This window comes from Hylobates moloch, unplaced genomic scaffold (genome assembly GCF_009828535.3).
Source record: "Hylobates moloch isolate HMO894 unplaced genomic scaffold, HMol_V3 SCAFFOLD_6, whole genome shotgun sequence".
Taxonomy (NCBI): domain Eukaryota; kingdom Metazoa; phylum Chordata; class Mammalia; order Primates; family Hylobatidae; genus Hylobates; species Hylobates moloch.
The window spans coordinates 105,270,459-105,297,834 of NW_026652281.1; the positions used below are offsets into that span (position 1 = coordinate 105,270,459).

The 27,376-nt window shown below is 37.2% G+C and overlaps 1 protein-coding gene across 6 annotated transcripts in view; it reads left to right on the top strand.

The window, feature by feature from the left end:
- The window catches only part of NFAT5 (nuclear factor of activated T cells 5), a 129,897-nt gene that overhangs the window by 75,188 nt on the left and 27,333 nt on the right, over positions 1–27,376 (top strand). For 3 of the 6 annotated variants that reach the window (XM_032157783.1, XM_032157784.2, XM_032157785.2), the window contains 6 exons: positions 1,959–2,517; positions 8,222–8,414; positions 10,595–10,785; positions 14,693–14,865; positions 20,414–20,548; positions 20,676–20,728. In XM_032157783.1, coding sequence (XP_032013674.1) covers positions 1,959–2,517; positions 8,222–8,414; positions 10,595–10,785; positions 14,693–14,865; positions 20,414–20,548; positions 20,676–20,728 — 1,304 coding nt within the window. Of the gene's footprint in view, positions 1–1,447; positions 1,510–1,958; positions 2,518–4,385; positions 4,508–8,221; positions 8,415–10,594; positions 10,786–14,692; positions 14,866–20,413; positions 20,549–20,675; positions 20,729–27,376 lie in introns of those variants that run through there. The other 3 variants (XM_058441155.1, XM_058441156.1, XM_058441158.1) reach the window with 2 other exon arrangements.

Genomic DNA, 27,376 nt, shown 5'->3' on the forward strand with positions numbered 1-27,376 from the left:
TCTAAAATGAATTCTGTAGTATTTTTCAAAAGACAAGGAAAAAATTATATTTAAACTCAAAGTGGCTACAAATCAGCTCCTAAACTGTCACTGACATTAGCATATAGATTTTGTAGTTTTTACAAACTTTTAAAAATATTTATTTACTAAGAAAACATTGCATTAATGCATGATACAAAATTGATAAGTTTTCCTTTAAATTGGAATGCAGTTTAAAGTGACTGAATTTTCCAATTTCAGCTACTGCATTTGAGAAGGATACATACTGGAAAATGGAACTGGTATCATCTAATTTCTTTAGGCTCCTTCACTTAACGGTAGTTGGGAAAAATGTTTCCATGTGGCATTATGTAGATCATATTCTTGATGACTAATATTAATTACTGTGCTTTTTAGCCTTGACAGTGATGAAGAATTCTGGGTGAATATAGTTCATTCAGATAATTTAGGTGTATTTTAAATACATGTTTTCAATTGAAAAAACAGCTCTTTGGCACTTGGCTTTTAATTATGTAAACATTGACATTCTTACATTTTCTTTATATTACAATTGATGTGTATGTTGCATTTCCAATAACTGCACATACAGTTTTATCATACACTTTAAAACAGTGGCATACTTGGTCATAAATACAAATTAATTTTAGATTGGAACATATCTTTGTCTGTCATGTTACCTATTTTTATTTTTGTGTGTGTATATGATGACAAACCTTTCCATATTGTGAACAAGATAAAATGATATCTAAAATGTTAGTCATGACAACTTCCAACCTTAGCAATCAATGCGCCTCTGAGGTTATGCTGTTAAGGGCTAAAGTAATAGTATTTTCAGTGCGCTATTCTGCCAGTTGCCACATATGCTGAAAAGATCTACTTAAATCTTTCTTGCTAGGCATAATAGATAATAGTTTTATAAAAAATATTAATTCTGGTGCTCTCCAGAGATTTTTATGCTTAACTATTTTCTGTTAGATTTCAGCCAGTAAAATTTACCATTGTTCTTATATTGGAAAATTCCCTTACTAGTCACAATCAACCAGGCCCTTTAAAAAGAGAGAAAATGGACAGCTCTAACCAATTGTCAAGCATGTAATCAAGTACTTTATTAAGAGAAATCCATCCATTAATCAGTTCTTCCTTTGCATTTCATTATGTCATAAAGGATGGATTTATTTTAGAGCTTATGGTTTTGAACTACCACTTCCAGCTTCTGGAGACCCAATGATTAACTTGCTTATCTTCTACAACCCAGAATGTTCCAAATCAAACCTTTTTCATCTTGATTCTCCTAGATTTTACAACAAATCATAGTGACAATACCAGTTCCATTTTGCCTCCAATTCAGTTGATTATATATTTTTTCTATTTATTTCTCATTTTATAATTGATATCTGGAATAATCAGCAGCTCTTTTCTCATTTATTTTCTCATATTTTTATTCCAGGATTTGCCTCTGAAGCAGGGAGTGTCTGCATTAAAAATGACCTGTAGTTCTCTGCTTCATAGGTTAGAAACTTATTTTAATATTTTGTGGCTAAGCACAGTCCCACTTTTCAAATTCTATAATGAATTATTTAATTGGCCTTGAATGTGGACCACAAGCATATATTTCATATTGGGGTTTTCTTTATTACTTTAAATGATTAAAATTCAATAGAATGTCCAGCTGAGGCAATAAAAGCTTTATTTTTGCTTTACAGCTTAAAACATTAAATGAGATTTTAAAAATCTATTGATTGTAACACAAGTAAAATAATGCTATTTGGGCATTTTTAAAAATTGCATTTCTTAGGCCTTATATTGCTTGAAGCATTTATATTCTAAAACATAACCAAATTCTGACTATTCATTTTGGGGAAAAACAATCAGTTCACAAATCACATTTTCAATGGGACTGCTAGCCAGCATAGGTGAAAACATGTATAGTGTATTTACTCTTGAATTATACACTGCAGATGCTTCTTCAGCTCCCTCCTCTTCCTCCATGGGCGGTGCTTGCAGCTCCTTTACCACCTCTTCCAGCCCTACCATTTATTCTACCTCAGTCACCGACAGCAAGGCTATGCAAGTGGAGAGCTGCTCCTCAGCTGTGGGGGTAAGTAACAGAGGGGTAAGTGAAAAGCAGTTAACCAGTAACACAGTTCAGCAGCATCCATCAACACCGAAGAGGCACACAGTCTTGTACATCTCACCACCACCTGAGGACTTGCTGGATAACAGTCGGATGTCCTGCCAGGATGAGGGGTGTGGATTGGAATCTGAGCAGAGCTGCAGTATGTGGATGGAGGATTCCCCCTCCAACTTCAGTAACATGAGCACCAGTTCCTACAATGATAACACTGAGGTACCTCGTAAATCACGAAAACGAAATCCAAAGCAGAGGCCGGGGGTCAAACGACGAGATTGTGAAGAATCTAATATGGATATATTTGATGCCGACAGTGCCAAAGCACCTCACTATGTGCTTTCTCAGCTTACCACGGACAACAAAGGCAACTCAAAAGCGGGAAATGGGTTGGTATTCACATTTTTTAAAATTCTATCATCATTATGCAAAACAAACAAACAAAAAACATTCCCAATTTTTCCTAATTGCTCAGCTCAAGTTTGCATATAAAGCAACAGTGCTAATTTTATCATTGAAATACATGAAAATTTTAACTTAAAATTACCAACTTTTACTAGATAGAAAATAAAATAATCATAAGATTCTCGCAATAGATATCTTATTATCAGTATAGTTAGGTAGTAGAAAATGAAAATAATCTGTTTTGAAATAACTTAAATTTCAAATGAATTTATATTTTAAAAGGACTTAAAAATATTTTTACTCAGCCAGGTGCGGTGGCTCACGCCTGTAATCCCAGCACTTTGGGAGGCCGAGGCGGGCGGATCACCTGAGGTCAGGAGTTCGAGACCAGCCTGACCAACATGGTGAAACCCCATCTCTACTAAAAATACAAAAAAAATTAGCCGGGCATTGTGGCGCATGCCTGTAATCCCAGCTACTCGGGAGAACTGAGGCAGGAGAATCGCTTGAACTCAGGAGTCAGAGGTTGCAGTGAGCTGAGATCACGCCACTGTACTCCAGCCTGGGCGACAAGAGCAAAACTCCATCTCAAAAAAAAAAAAAAAAAAAAAAAAAGAACTAACAATGTAATGACTCCATCCAAAACAACTCAAACAGTCACTAAGAGCTGTGTTCTCTTTCACATTGTGTCCTCATACAGTTTACATTTTTTAGAGGATTTTAGACTTAATTTTTTTCTCTTTAGTTGATGAAAACAAGAAAAAACTAAATTGAGAGTTTGATTCTCATCATTTAGATTCATATATCATAAGCTTTTTTCCTTTGATACTAATACATTGATTGTACAGAGTCAATATTTTTTTAAATCACTCATTTCTTTTCTGTGATTCTGGGTTACTTATTTAGAGGGTGATGAAACAGGATCATGGTACATGTTTGAGTTTTCTTTCATCTCTGCCAGTCACACTACTCACTAATTTAGTTCAATAGCTATGTTACAGAATATTCACTGCTATAATGCAGACTAGTATGACTTTTAATTCCTTTAGTAATTTTATTGTAATATTTAATTGCTAGACTTTTAAATTAGATTTTTATATAGTACATTCAAAATAATTTGTTAAAATTTAACTCTCTAGGACCCAGGATCTCCTACAATTTCAGTTTTACACAACAAGTAGTCAAGAAGCTTTAGATTGGTTTACTACTTGATGACATCACTGATCTTTTTTTCGTTAAAAATTCAGTTGAATATTATAGACAATATTCTTAATATATATTAAACTTGCCCTTAAGCACTCCCTCAGTACATTTTAAAAAGTAATATTTACCCTTTAAGCAATAATTACTCTACACTGCTTCTTTACCTCCTTTGGGGTAATGTAGTTAAATGAAAATGAATATTTAAATGCTTTTCAGTTTTAGAAAGTCCAGATTAGTAAATTACCTAAAAGAAAATAAGATATACTCTTTCCTAAAATGTTGCCATTTAATAAAGTCAAGAATTTCAGAACATAATATTTGTAGAACTATTACTTATAAAATAAGGCTCTGAAATGTAATGAATGCAGCAGGTAAATACTTAAGTAACTGTGATAGTAACACAGATCTAAAAGTCTCATGAATATCATTTAATTACATATGTGTGTTTATTTGCACTTTAGTGGAGAAGGTCTTTAATATAAAGTTCCAGAAGACAAATTTTCATTTTTATATCAAAATGAATGTTGAAGGTTCAAATTTAGGGCAAATAGACTTTTTACTTATGGCTAGTAAACACAGTGATTTGCAGTTGCTAATTAAATATCTTGACCTTTATCTTTTCTGCTTCTACTTTTGTATGATAGCTATATCTTAGAAATGATTTGAGGTTACCCAGGGAAAGTATAATGACATTGGTCAAGACAGACTCTTTCATGAAATAATTCATGGAGCAGAAATTCCATCAAGCAGAAGAAATGTCCAGCTTCTTAGGTAATGAAAAAAATATTTGAAACTAGTATATGGAAATGATGGAAGAAGTTTAAAATTGGAATTTATAACAACTATATTGAGGAAAGGATGAAACCATACCTAAATATATAGAAAAATAGGCCTTAAAAATAATTTTTCAGAGCATGTCAAGCTAAAAGCCTGTATTCTTCAACAGTGAAAAAAATCTTAAAATGTTTTGAGAGATAAGGATATATAGCCTTAGATCTAATGTGCCATAAAATTACAATTTATATCATACTAAGTATTTAGAAAATGTACTTTAAAATGTATACAGCAGTTTATTGATTTTCAAGATACCACATAGAAATCTGATAGCTTGTAAATGAAAATGGCACTTTTATATGACTAAAATTTCAGAGTCTAATAAGAGAATAAAACCATTTAAAAAAAAAGCTTAGTATTTGAATATTCCTAGCCATATCATTCTTAAATTTCTCAGCTAAATGTCCTGAGAATCAGTTGCCCCATGTCTCTTCTAGATATTTCTGTAAGTTAAGATAAGATGTCATCTGGATGTGAAACCTACTTTAGGCTTTTTGTAGTGAAAATTATTTTTTTGACATAGGCCACCAGAAGGATTATGCGGCACAAATAAATTAGAATGTCATTTTAAGACTTCTGAATAGAATATGCCATGATGGTGGATTTTCCTTTTTGGTTGTCATTTAGAAGTAAAATCCCATGTAACTGACTGCTACTTTATTTTTTCTTAAGCCATCGTGCCTTAAAAATTAGTAACTTGACTACGTTTCTAAGCATTAGTGGATGTTTTCATGGTTTTACATGTCTATACATCTCAATATGTATGTATTCCATTTTTACATTTTAGAAAATAAAGATAGTTTTAAGGACTTCTAAAGTACCATTTTAGAAATTGCTTAATTACGTATGATATTCTTCTTTAAGCCATAATGTGTATACTCACTCAATAGTCTTCATCCCAAGTGAGATCATTTGTTTTGCTAGACTAGTAAAACTCATTTACATTTATTTGCCCTTACAAATATTAGCTTGACTAGCATAAGTGAGTATAAAAACATGTCTTGCCAAGTTAATCGATATGCTCTGCGAATTTTTCTTGTATTTCAAACTAAAATTTTCCCTTTTCTATTATCAAATTGATACTATCTGAGTTACAAATATTTGAAAAATACAAGAAAACCTCATAATCTAGTCACTCAGTAAATCTGCTATTATCATTTTGCAGTATTTTCTTTCATCTCTTTGTATGTATATTTGGGGGATATTTCTACATAGTTTCAATAAATGAATATTTTTACTCTAAGATTAGTATAAAACAGAGTATCATAGACTTTCATGTGTGAGGAACTGCACACTAGTTAGACCAAATGTTTGAATCTGTACCCAGAATGATGAAAAGAAAAACAGGGTTTACTGCCCATTGTTCCAGCTTCAACTTGATACTTATGTTCATAGAATTTATTCTTCCAGGGCCTTTTAAATGACTTGCACAAGTAATCTTTGATTTACTTATGTCAAATTTACACGAATGGCATTCCTTGTCCAGTTAGGACCTTTCTCATCTTAGGTCTTTCTCATCTTAATATTACAGAAGCTCCTTTATCCCTCTGCTTTCCTTTCTTTGTCCCTTTCTTCTTCTTCTTTGCCTTCATCAACAAACATTTCTTCAGCACCTGTTATGTTTCAGGAACTGTGCAAGGTTCAGGGAATATAAAGATGATTAAGCACAGTATTGCGCCTTGAGAACTTTTCCTCTTATCTATCAGTCTTACTGAATTCCTGTGCTGGTTTCATTCCTTCTTTGCTCCATTCTTTTGCCTCTTTCCCAGCCAAGGATTCAACCTACTCCCCATTTCCATTGAAGATAGTGCCTTTCCTCACTTTGTTCTTGATGATTGAGGCAACAACTTGGTTACAGCTGGAGGGGTAAACATTAGAGCCAGGTTTAAGCCTGCTTAGCTCCTCTGTGTTTGAAGTCATAATATTCCTACTGGGATCTGGTTGCTTTTAGAGGAGATTTTTCTTCACAGTCATCTGGCTCCTGGATCTTCGATGTGAGTCAAAACTTAGGACTAGGAGGGTCACAGAGAAAGCTATGACCCTGACTTTATTTAAAACATACGTGAATTTTTTTTTTTTTTTTTTTTTGAGATGGAGTTTTGCTCTTGCTGACCAGGCTGGAGTGCAATGGCACGATCTGGGCTCACTGCAACCTGCACCTCCTGGGTTCAAGTGATTCTCCTGCCTCAGCCTCCCGAGTAGATGGGATTACAGGTGCCTGCCACCACTCCCGGCTAATTTTTTGTAGTTTTAGTAGAGACAGGGTTTCACCATGTTGGCCAGGGTGGTCTCGAACTCCTGACCTCAGGTGATCCACCCACCCCCCCCCCCCCCGCTCTTCGCCTCCCAAAGTGCTGGAATTACAGGCGTGAGCCACCACACCATTGCTCAGAAGGAAAGATAACTAACAATATTGTTTTTATTTATTTTTATTATGTATTTGCAGTGCTTCAACTATTTTACAGATAAATGTGTTTGCCTGAAGTCATAACCACCATTTGGGATACTGTTTTTCTTTGAACATACATTCCACATAGCAAATGCATTATAAATAAATGTTAAAAAGCATAACTAAAAAAAATAAGGGCCAGGTGCAGTGGCTCACGCTTGTAATCCCAGCACTTTGGGAGACCGAGGCGGGGGGATCACCTGAGGTCAGGAGTTCGAGACCAGCCTGGACAACATGGTGAAACCCCATCTCTAACAAAAATAAAAAATTAGCTGGGCGTGGTAGCACACGCCTGTAACCCCAGCTACTTGGGAGGCTGAGGCAGGAGAATCACTTGAACCCAAGAGACAGAGGTTACAGTGAGCTGAGACTGTGCCACTGCACTCCAGCCTGGATGACAGAGTAAAACTCCATCTCAAAAAAAAAAAAAAGGTAGAATGCTGGTGCTGTAAAGCCCAGATTGTAAAAATTTTTATTGAGGGCTTTAATTACTTAACTAATCACAAATAAAAGTAATCTGAAAAATCACACTCCTAGAAAAGATTGTTTAGAGTAAAGCTAATTTCCCAATAAAAATTGAATCACTAATTTTTTATATAATTTCTTCAGTTAGGTTTACTGAGAAGGATACTCGAAAGAATAAGCTACATATACCTTCATTTGGTTTGTAGGCCATTTTGTATGGGGGTATGTAGGGTTTTTGGGGGTTTGTTTTTTGTTTTCGCTACCCTCACTTTTTTTCTTTTACTTTGCAGTTAAAAAATAACAGTAGTTAATCTTATAGCTTTATATAAATTTTGGAATTTATATATGGAATGCATACATGGAATTTTTAAATCTTGTTTTGACTGAAGTACAATGTTAAAGGTTCTAGTGACATTAACTATTCTTTGCTGCTAGTCTCAGTTTATTGCACTCAATCTTCCTCCCTTCCTCCTACCACTCATATACGTTCATTTTCTTTTCTGTCAAATGTACTTTCTTTTATTTTTGCATCATATGGTAAACTTTTTTATAAAACCTTTTTAAAGATACTTTGCTCATGTATCTTCCTTTAGGCAATATTTTATTTTGCCAGCAAGCTAAATAGTTGTTTTTACTATTATTGCCAGTTCTGTTTCTTCCTTTGTCTTAATGGCTTTTATTTTTTTATCAAAAAACTCTTTTTGATACTTTCTCCATGTTGTGCTTTGATTTCTCAGAACATTGGAAAACCAAAAAGGCACTGGAGTAAAGAAGAGCCCTATGTTGTGTGGACAATATCCTGTTAAAAGTGAGGGAAAGGAGCTGAAGATAGTTGTACAACCTGAGACACAGCACCGAGCTCGGTACCTGACTGAGGGCAGCCGCGGCTCAGTAAAAGATAGAACACAGCAAGGCTTTCCTACAGTAAAGGTATTTACTTTATTTATCATTTGAATTTTAGTTAAAATGTAAAGGGGAATGAGAATATGTCCTGAAAAGTAAAATATTTTCAAATCATGAATTTTCTTCCCTCATGTTTGATATTTGAATTAGATTCATCCCAAACTTTATATTTAGAAAGAATTTTTTTTTTTTTTTGAGACAGAGTCTCACTCTGTCACCCAGGCTGGAGTGCGTGGTGTGATCTCAGCTCACTGCAGCCTCTGCCTCTGGGGTGCAAGTAATCATGCCTCAGCCACCTGAGTAGCTGGGACTACAGGTGTGTGCCATCAGGCCCAGCTAATTTTTGTATTTTAGTAGAGTCGCGGTTTCACCATGTTGGCGAGACTGGTCTCGAACTCCTGATCTCAAGTGATCCTCCTGCCTTGGAGGAAGAAATATTAAAGTGAATTCAAAGAAATATAGTAGAAATTATTAAGAACTTTGAAAATAAGGTTTTTGAGATGGTTATAGTAATCAAGACTATTGGACTGAGAAAAGACTTGATTAATACTTAAGGCTTCAGTTTAAGAAATGGGATATCATTTGCATCCACTCAAGTACAGGGGGAAAGAAGGAAATGAGGGAAAAAAAAGAAATGAGATATCAATTGAGTCTTAATTTTTTCTAAAGTTGAGACTAAAAGTTAAAAGGGACTTAAATTTTAGCACCTAGGATATCTTGGTATAAAGAATATTTGTCTTTGAAGACAAACCTCAAAAAAATGGGGCAATGGGGAGAGGACTTAACAAGTGTCCCTACCCCTTGCAAAATACTAAACAGGGAGGAATTTTGTCTAGTCACATTAGATTCTTATTAAATATAGTTTGTATAAATATGTTAGTTGAACAGTATTTTAAGTTAGGAGTAGAGGTGGACCGCCTTTCATTTCATACTTGAATGAAATTATGATTGAAACTCTGGATCAATCAGGAAACGTGTCTGCCACCATTTATAAGGTTGGTTAATAGTCATGTGTACAATATCAAGTCTACCCTTCTTCACTACCTAGCACCTTAACCCACACCCAATCCTTCAATCCCAGGACCGGTAACAGGCAAGTGAGAAATTTATGTTATGCTTTGTGTAAATATTTGTCTAGCCAGATATTTTGGTAGTTTGGTCATTACGTTTAACCTAATTGCCTTTACTTTAAGTTATGTTTTATCTAGTTGGAAGTATTGTTAGATTAATTGCTTAGCTATGATAGGGAATGAATTGACCTTAAAAGTTTGTTTAGTCATTCATTCAACAAATGCTGCACTCTTCCATGTGCCAGGCACTGTTCTAGATTCTGCTGACCAGAAATTTGACTAGTTTGCTTATTTTCCTCATTATGATACCATTTTATAGAGATATAGCTGTACTGGAATAGAAAAGATGTGTGAATTTTTTAAGCACTTTGTTTGGCATGCATTGTACAATTTACTTTGTGATTTTCTGCATTCTATATTAGGAGCTTCAATGTTTAACAATAAGCCTTATCAAGAATCAGGATTGGAAACATTTGTTCCCAAATGCTGTTTTAAATATTTATTTATTTTTCAGCATACAAATTATAATTTAATTTATGAAGGCTTGCTAGAGACCTGTAATGATCCATAGATCCCCGTTTGAACTAGCAGTCTCTCAGACCATAATGTTTTGTCCCAGGATTTAATGATGTTATATGTATATATCTAGTCCGTGAAAATGAGCTTCATTTCCTTGTTATTCATATAGCTGCACTCATACTTTTCTACTCAAGTAGCTTTAGTAGAATAAAAATTTGGTATATGTACTCTCATTTGATGATGATGATGATGCCACTGATAGTTTTGTGAGTTTTTCCATTAGTTATGGTGGTAGGTCCTGAGCAACCCAAATGCTGCCTGAAGTACTGTGTATTCATTCTCATCTGCTTGTACAAATAAATTATAAACGATAATTTATCATCTAACATCTAAATTTATAATTTAAATATAGTTATTACAGAATTAAAACTATGACTTACTTCAGGAATTTAGCCAACTCTTTTATGAAAATGTTTTATCTCTATTTTTCTTGAAGATTTAAATATTTTTAGATGTAATTCAGTTACAAGTATAGGATTTGGTCTTAAATATTTGATTTTATAATTAGATTATTTGAAATGCTAATTAGTGTTTCTGTTGCATGTTTTCTGGTTTCAGCTGGAAGGCCATAATGAACCTGTAGTGTTGCAAGTGTTTGTGGGTAACGACTCTGGACGAGTGAAACCACATGGATTTTATCAGGCCTGCAGGGTAACTGGACGAAATACAACTCCTTGCAAAGAAGTGGACATTGAAGGCACTACTGTTATAGAAGTCGGCCTTGATCCTAGCAACAACATGACACTGGCGTAAGTACTTTGTAAGAATTTTTCATTATATATTACACTCTTGTGTTAGGCAGGAGAATTGTTCGGCTTCTAATGTATAGAAGATTTTTTTAGTATTGTATTAAAATGTTTTAAATATTATGAATAAAAAAAGACATTACTTCAGAATGGTAATGGGTTAAAATTAACTCTTTTACCATTTGCTAAAGAATTCCCATGGTTGGGCCAGGCGCAGTGGCTCATGCCTATAATCCCAGCGCTTTTGGAGTCTGAGGCTGGTGGATCACCTGAGGTCAGGAGTTAGAGACCAGCCTGGCCAACATGCAAAACCCTGTCTCTACTGAAAGTACAAAAATTAGCTGAGCATGGTGGCACATGCCTGTAATCCCAGCTACTTGGGAGGCTTAGGCAGGAGAATCACTTGAACCCAGGAGGCAGAGTTTGCAGTGAGCCGAGATTGTGCCACTGCCCTCCAAGCTGGGCAACAAAGGGAGACTCCGTCTCAAAAAAAAAAAAAAAAAAAAATTCCGGTGGTAAAGGCAGGGAACTCAAAGTGGAAAGCTGGCCAAGACTTACTTTTTTGGGTTTATAATAGTAACATTGAAAATAAAAACTGCAATTTGATTTGCTTTCCTGAATTCCACTTTCTTAATGTTTGCTTTAAAAACTTTTTTTTTGAGACCAAGTCTCCATCTGTCGCCTAGGCTAGAGCGCAGTGGTGCTATCTCTGCTTACTGCAACTTCTGCCTCCCGGGTTCAAGTGATTCTCCCTGCCTCAGCCTCCCAAGTAGCTGGGATTACAGGCATCCGCCACCACACCCGGCTAATTTTGTATTTTTAGTAGAGTCAGGGTTTCATCATCTCGGCCAGGCTACTCTCCAACTCCTGACCTCAGGTAATCTACCCACCTTGCCCTCCCAAAGTGCCGGGATTACAGGTGTGAGCCACTGCACCCAGCCAAAAAACTGTTCAGCAGAAACTATGAAGTGCCTTATTCCATCTTGATGTGAAACACATATTGCTGGTTTGAATTCACCGTCTGTTGTTATTTTCCTCTGTTTAAAAAATATATATCTTTAGATTTAGATTATGTGTTTTTCATCTTGTACATTTAAATTTTAAAAATTATTTTTCCTTAAGCCTTTTGTAAAGGACCTTTAATCCTAAAATTGAACCGTAACAGCAGGAAATATATTGGTATGGGGTAGACCTACGTTGTAATTATTTGTATATTGGATAGTTGCTAAAGACTTTACTTGGTTTTTGGTTTCCTTTTGAAAGCCATTTTAAATAGATTGGTAAAAGGTTAGTTGGAAAAGACATTTTGGGAAATATTTTGTAAATTTTTTTTTTTGGAGAGGGAGTCTTGCTTTGTTGTCCAAGCTGCAGTGTAGTGGCGCGATCTTGGCTCACTGCAACCTCCATCTCCTGAGTTCAAGTGATTCTCCTCCCTCAGCCTCCTGAGTAGCTTGGATTACAGGCGCCCATCACCGTACCTGGCTAATTTTTGTATTTTAGTAGAGACGGGGTTTCACTATGTAGGTCAAACTGGTCTCGAACTCCTGACCTCAAATGATCCGCCCACCTCAGGCTCCCAAAGTGCTGGGATTACAGGCGTGAGCCACCGCGCCTGGCCTCATAAATATTTTTTAACTTGTAACTTCTGAAAATTACAAAAAAAGGGGCTGGGCGCACGGTGGATCATGCCTGTAATCTCAGCACTTTGGGAGGCCGAGGCAGGTGGATCACTAAGTCAGGAGTTCAAGACCAGGCTGGCCAAGATGGTGGAACCCTGTCTCTACTAAAAATACAAAAAATTAGCTGGGCGTGGTGGCGGGCACCTGTAATCCAAGCTACTTGGAAGGCCGAAGCAGAGAATTGCTTGAAGCCGGGAGGTGGACATTGCAGTGAGCTGAGATCACACCACTGCACTCCAGCCTGGGCAACAGAGCAAGACTCTGTCTCAAAAAAAAAAGACAATTATAAAAATAAATACATATAGGCTGGGCACAGTGGCTCGCGCCTGTAATCCCAGCACTTTGGGAGGCCGAGGCAGGCGGATCACGAGGTCAGGAGATCGAGACCATCCTGGCTAACATGGTGAAACCCCGTCTCTACTAAAAATACAAAAAATTAGCCGGGCGTGGTGGCGAGTGCCTGTAGTCCCAGCTACTCAGGAGGCTGAGGCAGGAGAATGGCGTGAACCCGGGAGGCAGAGCTTGCAGTGAGCCAAGATCGCGCCACTGCACTCCAGCCTGGGCGACAGGGCGAGACTTGTCTCAAAATAAATAAATAAATAAATAAAGTAAAATAAATAAATAAATACATATAGTAGAGGAGGAAAGGAAAGAATTTACTGATTATAAAAATAGTACTTATTCAATATAAGAAAGTTGAAAACAGGCCAGGCGTGGTGGCTCACGCCTGTAATCCCAGTGCTTTGGAAAGCTGAGGCATGCAGATCATCTGAGGCCAGGACTTTGAGACCAGCCTGGCCAGTATGGCAAAACCCCATCTCTACTAAAAATATAGAAATTAGCCAGGAGTGGTGTTGCATGCCTGTAGTCCCAGCTACTTGAGAGGCTGAGGCAGGAAAATCGCTGGAACCCTGGAGGCAGAGGCTGCAGAGCTGAGATTGCAACACTGCACTCCAGCCTGGGCAACAAGAGCAAAACTCTGTCTCAAAAGAAAAAAAAAAAAAAAAAGTTGAAAATACAGGGTAAAAAAAGCTAAAAACATGCCCTTTAAAAACCAACTTCTGGCCTGGCACAGTGGCTCATGCTTGTAATCCCAACACTTTGGGAGGCTGAGGTGGGCGGATCTCTTGAGCCAGGAGTTCAAAACCAACCTAGGCAACATAGTAAGACTCCAACTGTACTAAAAATACAAAAGTGAGCTGGGGTGATGGTGTGCCTCTGTAATCCCAGCTACTCAGGAGGCTGAGGCATAAGAATTACCTGAACCCAGGAGGCAGAGGTTGTAGTGAGCTGAGGTAGCACCATTGCACTCAGGCCTGGGTGGCAGAGCGAGACTCTGTCTCAAAAAAAATAAAATAAAATATAAATAAATAAAAACCAACTTCCTGGAAATAACCACTATTTTAATGTGTATCTTCCCGTCTTTTTTGGACAAAATTGAGAAAATACTGTACCCATTGTTTTGTAATCTGCTTTTTACTTAACATATCATGAGCATTTTTCACATATCATTCAATGTGGTAACGTACTTGTTAGTGGCTAATATTCCATCCTTCTGGAGGCAGCTACTAATTTTTAAAAAGTAAAATCCATTTTATCTGTTTTCTGAGTTAGCTCTGTAAAGAAAGAGACTAAATGTATTTCTTAATTTTTTTGTTTTTATAAAAGGTCTCTGGCCAGGTACGGTGGCTCATACCTGTAATCCCAGCACTTTGGGAGGCCAAGGTGGGTGGATCACTTGAGGACAGGAGTTCAAGACCAGCCTGGCCAACATGGTGTAACCCCATCTTTACTAAAAATACAAAAAATAGCTGGGCATAGTGGCGGCCACCTGTAATCCCAGCTACTCAGGAGGCTGAGGCAGGAGAATCCCTTGAACCCCAGGAGACAGAGGTTACAGTGAGCCAAGATCACGCCACTGCACTCCAGCCTGGGTGACAGACTCCATCTCAAAAAAAAAAAGGTCTCTTATAAGCCATTATGTTCGGATTTTAAAATAGTGATTTTATTTTTTTTACTTTTTATTATTATAAACAAAAGATTGACAGGATTAGGAACAGTGAATGTTTAGAATTTACCCTTTTGTACTTTTTGAACTTGGAACTTTGTAACTTTATTACATATTCACAGAATTAATAGATAAGCAAAATTTTAAAAACAAACTTGTTGATTAAGAACATTATACTATTTATACAACAAAATGTCCCTTTATGTATTTTTTTCTGTATTAGGGTGGACTGCGTAGGGATATTGAAATTGAGGAATGCTGATGTTGAAGCCAGAATAGGAATTGCTGGTTCCAAGAAAAAAAGCACTCGTGCCAGATTGGTTTTTCGAGTTAATATCACAAGGAAAGATGGCTCCACTTTGACACTGCAAACACCCTCTTCTCCAATTTTGTGTAGTAAGTAAGAAGATATGGAGATACTAAACATATGGAGTTTCTTTCATTTTCTGTTAATCTTTTAGACATGTCTAAATTTTAGATATTTCACATACTCTGGCTTGTGATCATGCAAAATTTGAAATATGTTAAAAGCAGTAGTCAGATTTTCTAGACCAAACTAGAGGTGAATAATTGGGATGCAATTCAAAAGATGTGGAACATTTTGTAGTTTCCTATTATCATAATATGCTGATTTAAAAAGTAATTTGGGCCAGGCATGGTGGCTCACACCTGTAATCCCAGCACTTTGGGAGGTCAAGGTGGGAGGATCGCTTCAGTCCAGGAGTTTAAGACCAGCCTGGGCAATGTAGTGAAAATCCTGTCTCTACAAAATAAAAAAATATATATAATAAGTTGGATGTGATGGCTTGTGCCTGTAGTTTCAGCTACTCGGGAAGATGAGGCAAGAGGATCACTTGAGCGCTAGGAGGTCAAGGCTGCAGTGAGCCTTGAGCGTGCCACTGCACTCCAGCCTGGGTGGCAGACTGTGACTGTCTCAAAAGAAAAAAAAAAAAAAAGTAATTTGAGCTGGTTATCAGAAGTAAATTACAAAGCGAAAGCATTTTCTAAGCATCTTCACTGTGTGGTAAATTGCTGTGGTTCTGTTTTGTGTTAGAACATGAGTAAGGTAAGCAGAACTTTGCAAATAACAACATGTCAGAAGTTTCGATTACTAATTATAATATTATAGTATAGTGTTGGGAGTGGGAAATTCAATTCTTATCACTAACCTTGGCATGGATAGAAAATGATGTGTGCGTATTTGTGTGTGTAAATTCAATTATGTTGTTATATATGTCTCACCATAATTGTAGTTTCTCTCTAATGATTATTGTTATAGGTAATAAATAGGAAAAATTTTCCTTTTCACATCTCTCTCTTTTTTTTTTTTTCTTTTTTGAGACGGAGTTTCGCTTGTTGCCCAGGCTGGAGTGCAATGGTGTGATCTCCGCTCACTGCAACCTCCACCTCCCAGGCTCAAGCTATTCTCCTGCCTCAGCCTCCCAAGTAGCTGGGATTACAAGTGTGTGCCACTACCACCTGGCTAATTTTTGTATTTTTGGTAGAGGTGAGGTTTCACCATGTTGGCCAGGCTGGTCTTGAACTCCTGACCTCAAATGATCCACCTCAGCCTCCCAAAGTGCTGAGGTTACAGGCGTGAGCCACCGCACTTGGCCTATTTGACCTATTTTTAAACACAACATATGATGTATTACTAAAAATGTTTATATTAATAAGATCAGTCAGCAAATTTGGCAGGCAGTGAAGTTGTTCAAGGCCAGGCACAGTGGCTCACGCCTGTAATCCCCGCACTTTGGGAAGCCAAGGTAGAAGGATTGCTTGCGGCCAGGAGTTTGAAACCAGCCTGGGCAACATAGTGAGACCTAGTCTCTACAAAAATGAGTGAATGAATAGAATTTTTTTTTTTTTTATTTGAGATGGAATCTTGCTCTGTCACCCACGCTGTCACAGTCTTGGCTTATTGCAACCTCCGCATCCCAGGTTCAAGCAGTCCTCTCACCCAGCCTCCTGAGTAGCTGGGATTACAGGTGTGTGCCACCTGGCCCAGCTAATTTTTTTGTATTTTTAGTAGAGATGGGTTTTCACCCTGTTGGCCAGGCTGGTCTTGAACTCCTGACCTCAAATGATCTGCCCACCGCTCCCAGCACCCCCACCACCCTTTTTTTTTTTTTTTTTTAGAAGAAGGCTGGATACGGTGGCTCATGCCTGTAATACCAGCACTTTGAGAGGCCAAGGCAGGAGGATCGCTTGAGGTCAGGAGTTTGAGACCAGCCGAGGCTGGTCTTCCTGTTTCCTTCTGTCTCCTGTTCCAATCCCAGCTCTTCTTACTAACCAACTTTGTTTTCACCTCTCATTTTACTCCAGCTGTTTAAATCTGCCAAAAAATTCATGGAAACTAACTCAAGCCAGAAACTTATAATGGAAGTGTATTGAACAACATAATGAGAGACCCTGTCTCTACAAAAATTAAAAAAAAAAAAAAAAAAAAAAAAGCCAGGCATGGTGGCATGTGCCTGTAGTCCCAGCTACCCAGGAGGCTGAGGCAGAAGATCACTTGAGCCCAGGAGTTTTGAGAGAGCAGTGAGCTGTGATCACACCACTGCACTCCAGCCTATACAAGAGACCCAGTCTCTAAAAAAAAGAAAAAAAAAAAAAAGGAAATTGTTCAAATGAGTGCTTTTTTTAAAAAATTTTTTATTGTGTTCTGATAACAAAATATGCCTCATTGCTCATTCAGTCACTCATTTAGTCAACATAAATTAAATGTGGTGGTTCTCAATCCTGGGTGTAGGTTCGAGTCACCTGTAGTGCTTTGAAACAAACAAAAAGACATGCCAATTGATGGTTTGTTTTTGGAAAGCTTCATAGTTAATTCAATGGATAGTTACAGTGTGCCTAACTCTGAAATTAAAGATTATAGTTTAAGGAGCTTACAGTTTAGCAGGCTAGGGGAAAAAACAGGCAAGTAAATGTCTAATTTTACTATAAAATTATATTAACTTCCATATATGTGTATATAAAATTTAACTTAAATTAAATAACTTAAAAATAAAACAGTTAATGCTTAAATAATCTTGACTTTAGTTCTGTTTAGTATGGCGTCTGTCGGGGACCCATCTCGTAAACTTTAAAGAAAGGACCTTTTAAAAGGCCAAAAGTTAAATTATCTTGAGAGTAACAGACTAGTTCTTTCTATAATGTAAATACAAATATGTAGAAGATAAATGTATTCTAAACCTTGGGGCCTCATTTGGCCATCTTATGCCTTTAACACATAAATCTAAAAAATGAGATATGGGAAAAAGTTTTACCAGTAATCAGTGAAGTGGAATTTCCACACAATATATTAATATAATTTTGTACCTTTTCTTTTCTTTTTTTTTTTTTTTTGAGACAGAGTCTCGCTCTGTCGCCCAGGCTGGAGTGCAGTGGCGCAATCTCGGCTCACTGCAAGCTCCGCCTCCCGGGTTCACGCCATTCTCCTGCCTCAGCCTCTCCGAGTAGCTGGGACTGCAGGCGCCCGCCACCACGCCCGGCTAATTTTTTGTATTTTTAGTAGAGACGGGGTTTCACCGTGGTCTCGATCTCTTGACCTCGTGATCCGCCCGCCTCGGCCTCCCAAAGTGCTGGGATTACAAGCGTGAGCCACCGCGCCCGGCCGTACCTTTTATTTTCTTATCAGAACAAGATATACCATATGTTTCTGGAATGTTTTTAAAAAACAAGTATCTATTTCCTGTTACTCCAAAAAGTTACCTTTAAATAAACTGATTTAGTTAATTCTTCACTTAAAAGGGTATATAATTGTCAGTGTATGACCAATAACCCTTTCCATTCTGTTCACACATTTACCCTATAGGTTCTAGACAATACTTGTTTTTTGTTTTTTGTTTGTTTCTTTTTTTAGGCAGGATTTCACTTTTGTTGCCCAGGCTAGGGTGCAGTGGTGTGATCTTGGGTCACTGCAACCTCTGCCTCCTGGGTTCAACCGATTCTCCTGCCTCAGCCTCCCGAGTAGCGGGATTGCAAGCATGTGCCAGCATACCCAGCTAATTTTTTGTATTTTTAGTAAAGATGGGGTTTCACCATGTTGGCCAGGCTGGTCTCGAACTCCTGACCTCAGGTGATCTGCCCCCCTCGGTCTCCCAAAGTATTGGGATTACAGGCACGAGCCACCTCACCCGGCCAGTGTATTTGTTTATACATTCACAATTTAAATTCCCCAGCATTGTTGAAAATGTCACTTATCATATACAAACAGGTTAAATATCTCTCATCTTAAATGTTTAGGACCCGAAGTGTTTCAGGTTTTGAATTTCTTTGGACTTTGAATTTCTTTGCATATACATAATGAGGTTTCATGGGAATGGTACCCAAGTGTAAACACAGAATTCATTTATGTTTCGTATACAGCTATACACATAGCTTGAAGGTAATTTTACATAATATTTTAAATAATTTTGTGCATCAAAGTTTCAAAAAGCAAAGGTGTCACTGTTTCAGCCACCTTTGTAAACAATCTCTGTAAATAACCTGTTTGGCATCACCATCATTCCTGACTCTGAATTTATTTTTATTTTTATTTTTGTTTTATTTATTTATTTATTTATTTATTTATTTATTTATTTATTTATTTTTTATTTATTTATTTATTTATTTATTTATTTATTTATTTATTTATTTATTTTTTGAGATGAAGTCTTGCTCTGTCACCCAGGCTGGAGTGCAGTGGCATGATCTTGGCTCACAGCAACCTCCACCTCCCGGGCTCAAGAGATTCTCCTGCCTCAGCCTCCCAAATAGCTGGGATTACAAGCGCCCACCACCATGCCCAGCTAATTTTTTGTATTTTTAGTAGAAACAGGGTTTCACCTGACTCTGAATTTATATGCTACCAATAAGCAATCCTTTTCTTATATTTCTTCACATATAAGTACTTAACAGTGGTGCAATCATGACTCACTGCAGCCTCGACCTCCAGGGTTTAAGTGATCGTCCCACCCCAGCCTCCTAAGTAGCTGGGAATTGCATGTGCACACTACCATGCCCAGCTAATTTTTTTGATTTTTTTGTAGAGACAAGGTCTCACTATTGCCCAGGCTGGTCTCGAACTCCTGGGCTCAAGTGATCCTTCAACCTTAGCCTCCCAAAGTGCTGGGATTACAGGTGTGAACCACTGCACCTGGCCCAGGTGTGTAAATTTTTGAGCATTGTATTGGCACTCAAAAAGTTTTGGATTTTGGAGCATTTAAGATTTTAGATTTTTGGCTGGGCATGGTGGCTGATGCCTGAATCCCAGCATTTGGGAGGCCGAGGTGGGTGGATCACAAGGTTAGGAGTTCGAGACCAGCCTGACCAACATGTTGAAACCCCATCTCTACTAAAAATACAAAAATTAGCTGGGCATGGTGGTGTCCACCTGTAATCTCAGCTACTGAGGAGGCTGAGGTAGGAGAACCGCTTGAGCCCAGGAGGCGGAGGTTGCAGTGAGCTGAGATCCCACCTCTGCACTCTAGCCTGGGCGACAGAGTGAGACTCAGTCTCAAAAAAAAAAAAAAGATTTTAGATTTTTGGATTAGGGATGCTCAACCTGTATTTAACAAAGACAGGATACTTGTTTGTATCAATAGCTGAAGGCTAAATGATACTGCAATAACACACAATTTAAAAGTAGACAATAAAACAAAACTCAGTGGCTTGCAACAACCGAGTTGGTAAAACCATGTGATGACTCTCAAAGTTTTCACTTGGACTTGGCACATTACTTAAGTTCATATTTGATTATCCAAACCAGTCACATGGCCAAGCCTGATGTCAGTAGAGCAAGAATTATAGCCTTTCCAGATAATTGTGTTACTATAAAAATATTTATTACCCCTCCTTCAATAAAGACAACTCATAGAACCAGATGATTGCAAGTTGATTTTAGGTAAGAAATAAGTTTTGGTGGTTCTTGTTATAGAATGCTTATGTATCTCCACAGCTCAGCCAGCAGGAGTGCCAGAAATCTTAAAGAAAAGCTTGCATAGCTGTTCAGTGAAAGGAGAAGAAGAAGTATTTTTAATCGGCAAGAACTTTCTGAAAGGAACTAAAGTTATTTTCCAAGAAAATGTTTCTGGTAAGTACACATGTTTGTGGTACAGATATTTGCATGTTTTCATTTTGTTATATGGATATAGTCATAGCTGCAGAGTAAAAAAAAAAAGTTCAAAAATTTAATAAATCACTGTTTTTATTTCAATCAGATGAAAACTCTTGGAAGTCAGAAGCTGAAATTGATATGGAATTATTTCATCAGGTACAATTTAAGCTTTTTTATAATTTGGTTGTTTACTCTCTGAGCAATTCAATTTTGTTCTGAAATTTTCCTGAATCAATAGATTAAATTTCTTCTTCCTATGGGATTGATACGAATCATTTAAAGTTTCTTTCTTGAGTTTCTTTAACTGAAATAGAATTATTTTCCTAATGGTAAACATGACCGCCTCTATTTTAAAAAGTTAGGATCATTAACAAATGTTTCCATTGTTAATAAACAAAATCTTTCTTTCCTGATATTTATTTTCTCTGAGGTCTTAATCCACTATATAGTTCAATAAAAGGGAAACCAATATTTATTGAGAATCTGTTATGTTTCAGGTGCTTTATATTTGTTAAGCCTTCTTATGTTTAGAAGCACTCATCACACTGATATTAAAGAGTCTGTATTTGTAGGACCTCACCATGTATTGTTTTCCAAATAACAATGAAAACTTGAAAACAAGGATCAAGACCTAACTTAGGAATTAGTATTTAGAGCAGACAGGACCAAACCCCAGAAATTGAGACTAACAGAAGGCCAAATTTATAAGCAAGTTGGAAGGCACATGGAGAAGAGGTAGTATTTACAGGTGTAGACTGGAGACAGAGAAAGAAGAGAGAAACAGGAAGAAGCTAATGTGTAAATTACCCAAAGCCTAAAATTTAGTGTAAGAAGCTGATGGGGAAAGAAAAGAGCACGTGACAGAAGGTAGAAAAATAGAAGAGGCAAAAATTAGACAATCTATAGCCACTTTATCCAAAAAGTTTATAATTTCCTTGTCGTTTTAAAATTTATTTTTTATTCCTTTGTGTATGTTTAAAAACCTAATAAAATTTAAAACATATATCCAATATATTGCCAGACTTAAGGCTCAGGGCACAGCCAAGACTGCTCCCACTTAATGCACCAGACGCAAGTTCAAAGGTCCCCAGGCCCCCCTCTTTTTTTGAATGAGTGGCTCAAACAGTGGTTTTCCTACTGTCCCCTTGGATTTGATAACTTCCTAGAACAATCCACAGAACTCTGGGAAGTGCTGTACTTAGTGCCTGTAGTTTTGTTGTTGTTGTTGTTGTTGTTGTTGTTGTTTTGAGACAGTCTTGCTCTGTCGCCAGGCTGGTGTACAGTGGCGCGATTTCAGCTCACTGCAACCTCTGACTCCCTGGTTCAAGCAATTCTCCTGTCTCAGCATCCTGAGTAACTGGGGCTACAGGCACGTGCCACCATGTCCAGCTAATTTTTGTATTTTTAGAAGAGACAGGGTTTCACCATGTTTGCCAGGATGGTCTCCATCTCCTGACCTCATGATCCGCCCGCCTTGGCCTCCCAAAGTGCTGGGATTACAGGTGTGAACCACTGTGCCTGGCCTAGTACCTATAGTTCTACAACAAAAGGATAGAAATCAGAATCAGCTAAAGGGAGAGATGCATAACACAAGGTCTCGGAGTGTCCCAGGCACCAACCTTCTGTCATCCTCAGGAAGACATTACCATCTTGGCATAGCAATGTGTGATAACAATATGCAGAGAATTACCAACCAGGGAAGCTCACTCAAGCCTTTGGTGTCCAGAGTTATTATTTCAGAGCTGATTATATACTGCCCATGCAGCTACCTTTGGTCTTCACTTCCACAAAATTAGAATTGATATGGTGTGTTCCAAAGCCTCTGTTATAAATCACATTGTTAGACTATCCAGTGACCAAAGCTCTCAAGTAAATATCACTGTCACACAAGACATTGTAGGAACCTAGAGATTACCTCCTCGCAGCCAGAGGTAAAGACCAGAACTCTCTCTGGGTAAAGTTAATTATTTCCTAGACAATATCGTATAGTGTGGAGATTCCTATATATCTAGATAAATGCTATGTGGCAAGTTTTCCTCTGGCCTTATGCTACTACATGTTGTGGAAAAGAGATAGTGGGACTTAACAAACATTCCTTTGTCACACAGACCATTGGGTAATATCTCCTAGGGTTTGTAGTCAGACTAGTCTTAATTGAAGTTCTAATACCTGCTTTGTCATTAGCAGTCTGTGTTAACTAAGTAAGACAAATCACTTTTGTGCCCCAGTTTTCTGATCTGTAAGATAAGCACTTTCATTAGATTATTTGAGACTACTCTGACTCTAGCATTTTATTATTTCTTATATTATTTGATCAGACCATCTCCACTCCCTTGAACCAACAATAGCTTCCTCTGGAGTACTCTTGGAGGTTAGAGGCAATGTATTATAATTCTTCTGTGTTCCTTGTAATACCAAACACTTAATAGATACACAAGAAAAACTTACTAGTTCATTTTATTCACCTTGAAGAAAAAAATGGGTGACTGTGTGGTCTAAGTAAGGTTCATTTGTTCTTTCTGAGGATACTTCAAACCCTAATTTCAGCCAGGTCTTTAAATACCTAGAGTTGTAATCTTAACTGAAACTTAATTTATTCATGCAGTACTTTTGTATGCTATGAACATGTTTTGTTTCTTGACAAATTGGTTAGATTAATGTAGACTCCCTTGCTCGTAATGCTCTATTATGATTGTTATTCTTATGATAAAGATTTATAGATAAGGAGACTATTTCTGAAGATAAAGAGACTTGCCTTATAAATTATACAAAATATCAATGACATAGCCCCAACAAATTATAGTATTAACTTGCTATTTTGTATAGAACTTTATATTCATAAGTTATCCTCCCTCCCTACCTCCATTTTTCTTTCTCTCTCTCTCTTTCCTTTTGAGGCATGGGGTAGTTATATTTTTAAAACACTTTTTTTCAGGGCAGTTATGCCAGCTACAGTAGATTAAAGAAGAATAATCATAAAAATAAGACATGTGGTGGAATGGAAAGGAATTATATCCTTATTTGGTGACTATATCTAGAGGTCCTGGGGTTTTTGCAAGCAAGTATGTAAACAAACTAAATCATAATATAATCTGTCATTATTTCTGTGGTTTTGTTCATTTTTATCTTTTTCAGAGAGAGCTTTTATTTTTTTTTTCTAAAGGGGTTTTCTTGGAAGCCTTTGAGTGGAATCAGAGCTGAGATCCTAGAGAATTGATTCTAGAGATTATATTAAAGGAAGAAAACCCACAAAGTAAACATTTAGGGGGAAGAAAATGTGTTGAGGCTGGGCATGGTGACTCATACCTATAATCCCAGCACTTTGGGAGGTAGAGGCAGGAGGATTGCTTGAAGCTGGGAGTTTAAGACCAGCCTGGGCAACATAATGAGATCCCATCTCTACAAAAAATTTAAAACATAGCCAGGTATGGTGGCACATGCATATAGTTCCAGCTACTTGGGAGGCTGAGGTCAGAGAATCACCTGAGCCCAGGAAGTTGAGTCTGCAGTGAGCCCTGATTCCGCCACTGCACTTCCACGTGGGTGACAGTGAGACCCTGTCTCAAACAAAAAAAAGAGAAAAGACACTTTGGATGTGAGCAGTAAAGAAATATTAGGCCTACACAAAAAAAGTTGAAAGGGAATCTCTACAATATTTAAAAATACCCAGCAGATGGTATAGTAGAAAACACCGTTTAAAGATAATTTCACAAATTGCAATTGTGAAAGATTATAATAGCCATTCAATTGCAAACCCAAAATCAATTCGTCAGATATTACGCTTTTTCTGTTATATTATAAATATTGCCAGGCGTGTGGCTCATGCCTATAATCCCAGAAGTTTGGGAGGCCGAGGTGGGTGGATCACCTGAGGTCAGGAGTTTGCGACCAGCCTAGACAATATGGTGAAACCCCATCTCTACTAAAAATACAAAAATTTGCTGGGTGTGGTGGCGTATGCCTGTAATCCCAGCTACTTAGGAGGCTAAGGCAAGAGAATGACTTGAACCCAGGAGGCGGAGGTTGCAGTGAGCTGAGATCACGCCATTGCACTCCAGCCTGGGCAGCAAGAGTGAAACTCCGTCTCAAAAAAAAAAAAAAAAAATATATATATATAGTATTATAAATATTGACACTAATGAAGTCTAGAAAAACAATACTTTGTTCAATATTTGGCTTTTCTGGTCCATAGTATACCTCATGCTCATGTATACCAAATATGATGGGTACATGGTCGTTCATTATATCTATTTCCTTTTAACAACTGTAGATGAGTTATATATAACATTAATTACCTATTAAAATATATATATAAAGGGATATTCAATCTATATATACAAATATACATAAAAGGATAGCTCAGGGGAAGATGGCATAAACGTGGAAAGAAAATTCTTGAAAGAAGTACAAAAAAAAGATCCTCAGAAGAATTTGTGGGAAGAACTAGACTAAACAAAGACTTGAAAGCTTAGAGGTTATGTTTTTCAAATCGGTTCTAAGAGTAATTTTGTAATGGGTCTTTGGTCAAGTCTAATTATATATATTCCCAGCTGTAAAATTAATGTGACAAAATAAAAAGTATCTCATGGAAGAGCAAAAGATATCTAGCTGGTACACTCTGAAAAGGATTATCTGCTAGGGAAAAAGTTATTTGAATCTAAGCAGATTTTTCTAAGAAATTAAAATTCAATTGTTTTCCTCTTTTTATCCCAAAGAGCATTATACCTGCTCCCAAAGCCTCCCAACCCTTTGCATGCTTTGTATGTACTGTATCCCTAGCTCAGTGATAGTTAATTGATTCTAATTTATGAGAGAGTATTAAAAATAGCTTTTGATCACTAGTCACAGTTTACCTAATTTTTAATTCAGATCAGTTGTAGAATTTCTAGATTCAGATTGAGGAAGTTTGAAGAATTAGTAGCAAAATAGGTTCATTTGTTTTTTAAAAGGTTTCAAAATTAGTTTTACTTAAATATGCTCTCCAAAGCAAGTGGAGTAAAAGTATTTTGATAAAATATGCATCTGATTTGTAGACACCAATCCTGTTACTAATCACCAAGAAACAAGTTTTTATTCAAAAGAATAGTTTGAATTATGGAGTTTGCCAAATAATTTTAAGAGTGGAAGCTCTCACAAGCTGTTCATTCACCCATCTCCTTAACTCTAGGTAGACTGTTTCTGTGACATAGTTGTAGTGTTTAAACAACAGAGTAAAAATGAGGGTAGACAAGATTCAGTAACTCTGTTTCTTAGAAGTTAGATCAATACCAGTGCATTTTTTATGACCTTGTATGTGTTCAGATTTAGCTCCTGCCTCATAACTGTGGATGTGTATGCATATTTGTACATGTTTTTCCACCTAGTTGAAAAGAATGGTTTTTTTGAGATGGCTAAGTTAGGGGGCATTCTGTTAATTCCGTAAATTAGAAGCTAGTTTTTTTTTTTTTTTTTTTTTTTTTTTGAGACAGAGTTGTGCTCTTGTTGCCCAGGCTGGAGTGCAATGACAGCACTCTTGGCTCACCTCAACCTTCACCCCCTTGGGTTCAAGTGATTCTTCTGCCTTAGCCTCCTGAGTAGCTGGGATTACAGGCATGTGCCACCAGGGCCGGCTAATTTTTTGTATTTTTAGTAGAAACAGGGTTTCACCATGTTAACCAGGCTGTTCTCAAACTCCTGACCTCAGGTGATCTGCCCACCTCGGCCTCCCAAAATGTTGGGATTACAGACGTGAGCCACCGCACCCGGCCTAGTTCTTTATTTATAATGTGACTGTATTTCAAAGAGTGTTTTAAGATGGCTCAGAAACAAATTAAATTCTCAGAAATGGTGAAACCTTGACCTTGATCTCATTTGTCCCATGTTTTCTATTCAACTGAGTCAACGAACTATATAGTCTAACTAAATTTTAAATGTCATCAAACTCACATCACTCTCAGCTGTCAGCTTCGGCCTCCTGCAAATCAGATCATTAGTAAAAAAGCATAATCACTACCCTATGATATCCCTTACCATTATAATAATCTACTAGGGAAGAAGAAAAAAAGTTGAATATGGCTCGTATTACCCTCTAAGAAGATATAGTCCCCTTGAGTAAGTACTGGTGAAACATTTATGAACTCTGCTTTTCTCTTATAAGGATGCTTCTGCCACTATTCCAACTAAAAACATCTTTGGTTTACTGAGACGTGGATAAACTGAACCCAGTTTGACTTAAAATGAGAATTATGTTGTTAGGAGTAGTGAACTGCATTGTGAAATACATCTCACATTGAGGTTGTACAGAACGTATGGTAACTGACTTTGCCCTTGGTGGGCATATTTTTTTCTAATAATTTATTCATTCTTTTATTCAATATGTACCTTATGTAAGGTACTATTCTTTACAAGTGAGACAGAGTGAAGAACAAAACAGCCTAGATCCTCATGGAGCTTACATTCTTGTGTTTGGAGAGAGACCAAAAAACAAGCAAATAGGGTAATTTCAGGGGTGATGATAAGTGCTGTTATGGAAATAAACAAGATTATGTTATAAGGTTGGGGAAGGGTTTTGCTTTAAGTAGGATGATCAGGGAAGGCTTCTCTGAGGTGACATTTGTATCTGACCTGATAATGGGTTAGGAACTCACCATTTGAGGAGGTGAAGGAAGAATATTGCAATTGAAGAGAATAACAAGTACAGAGAATCTGAGGTAAAACCGAGTTTAGTATGTTAAAAGAAGGGACCGAGGTCAGTGTGGCTGCAGTATAGTGAGCTAGAAGAGCAGGAATGAGATGAAGTTGACAGGGCAGGGATCTTGACCTTGT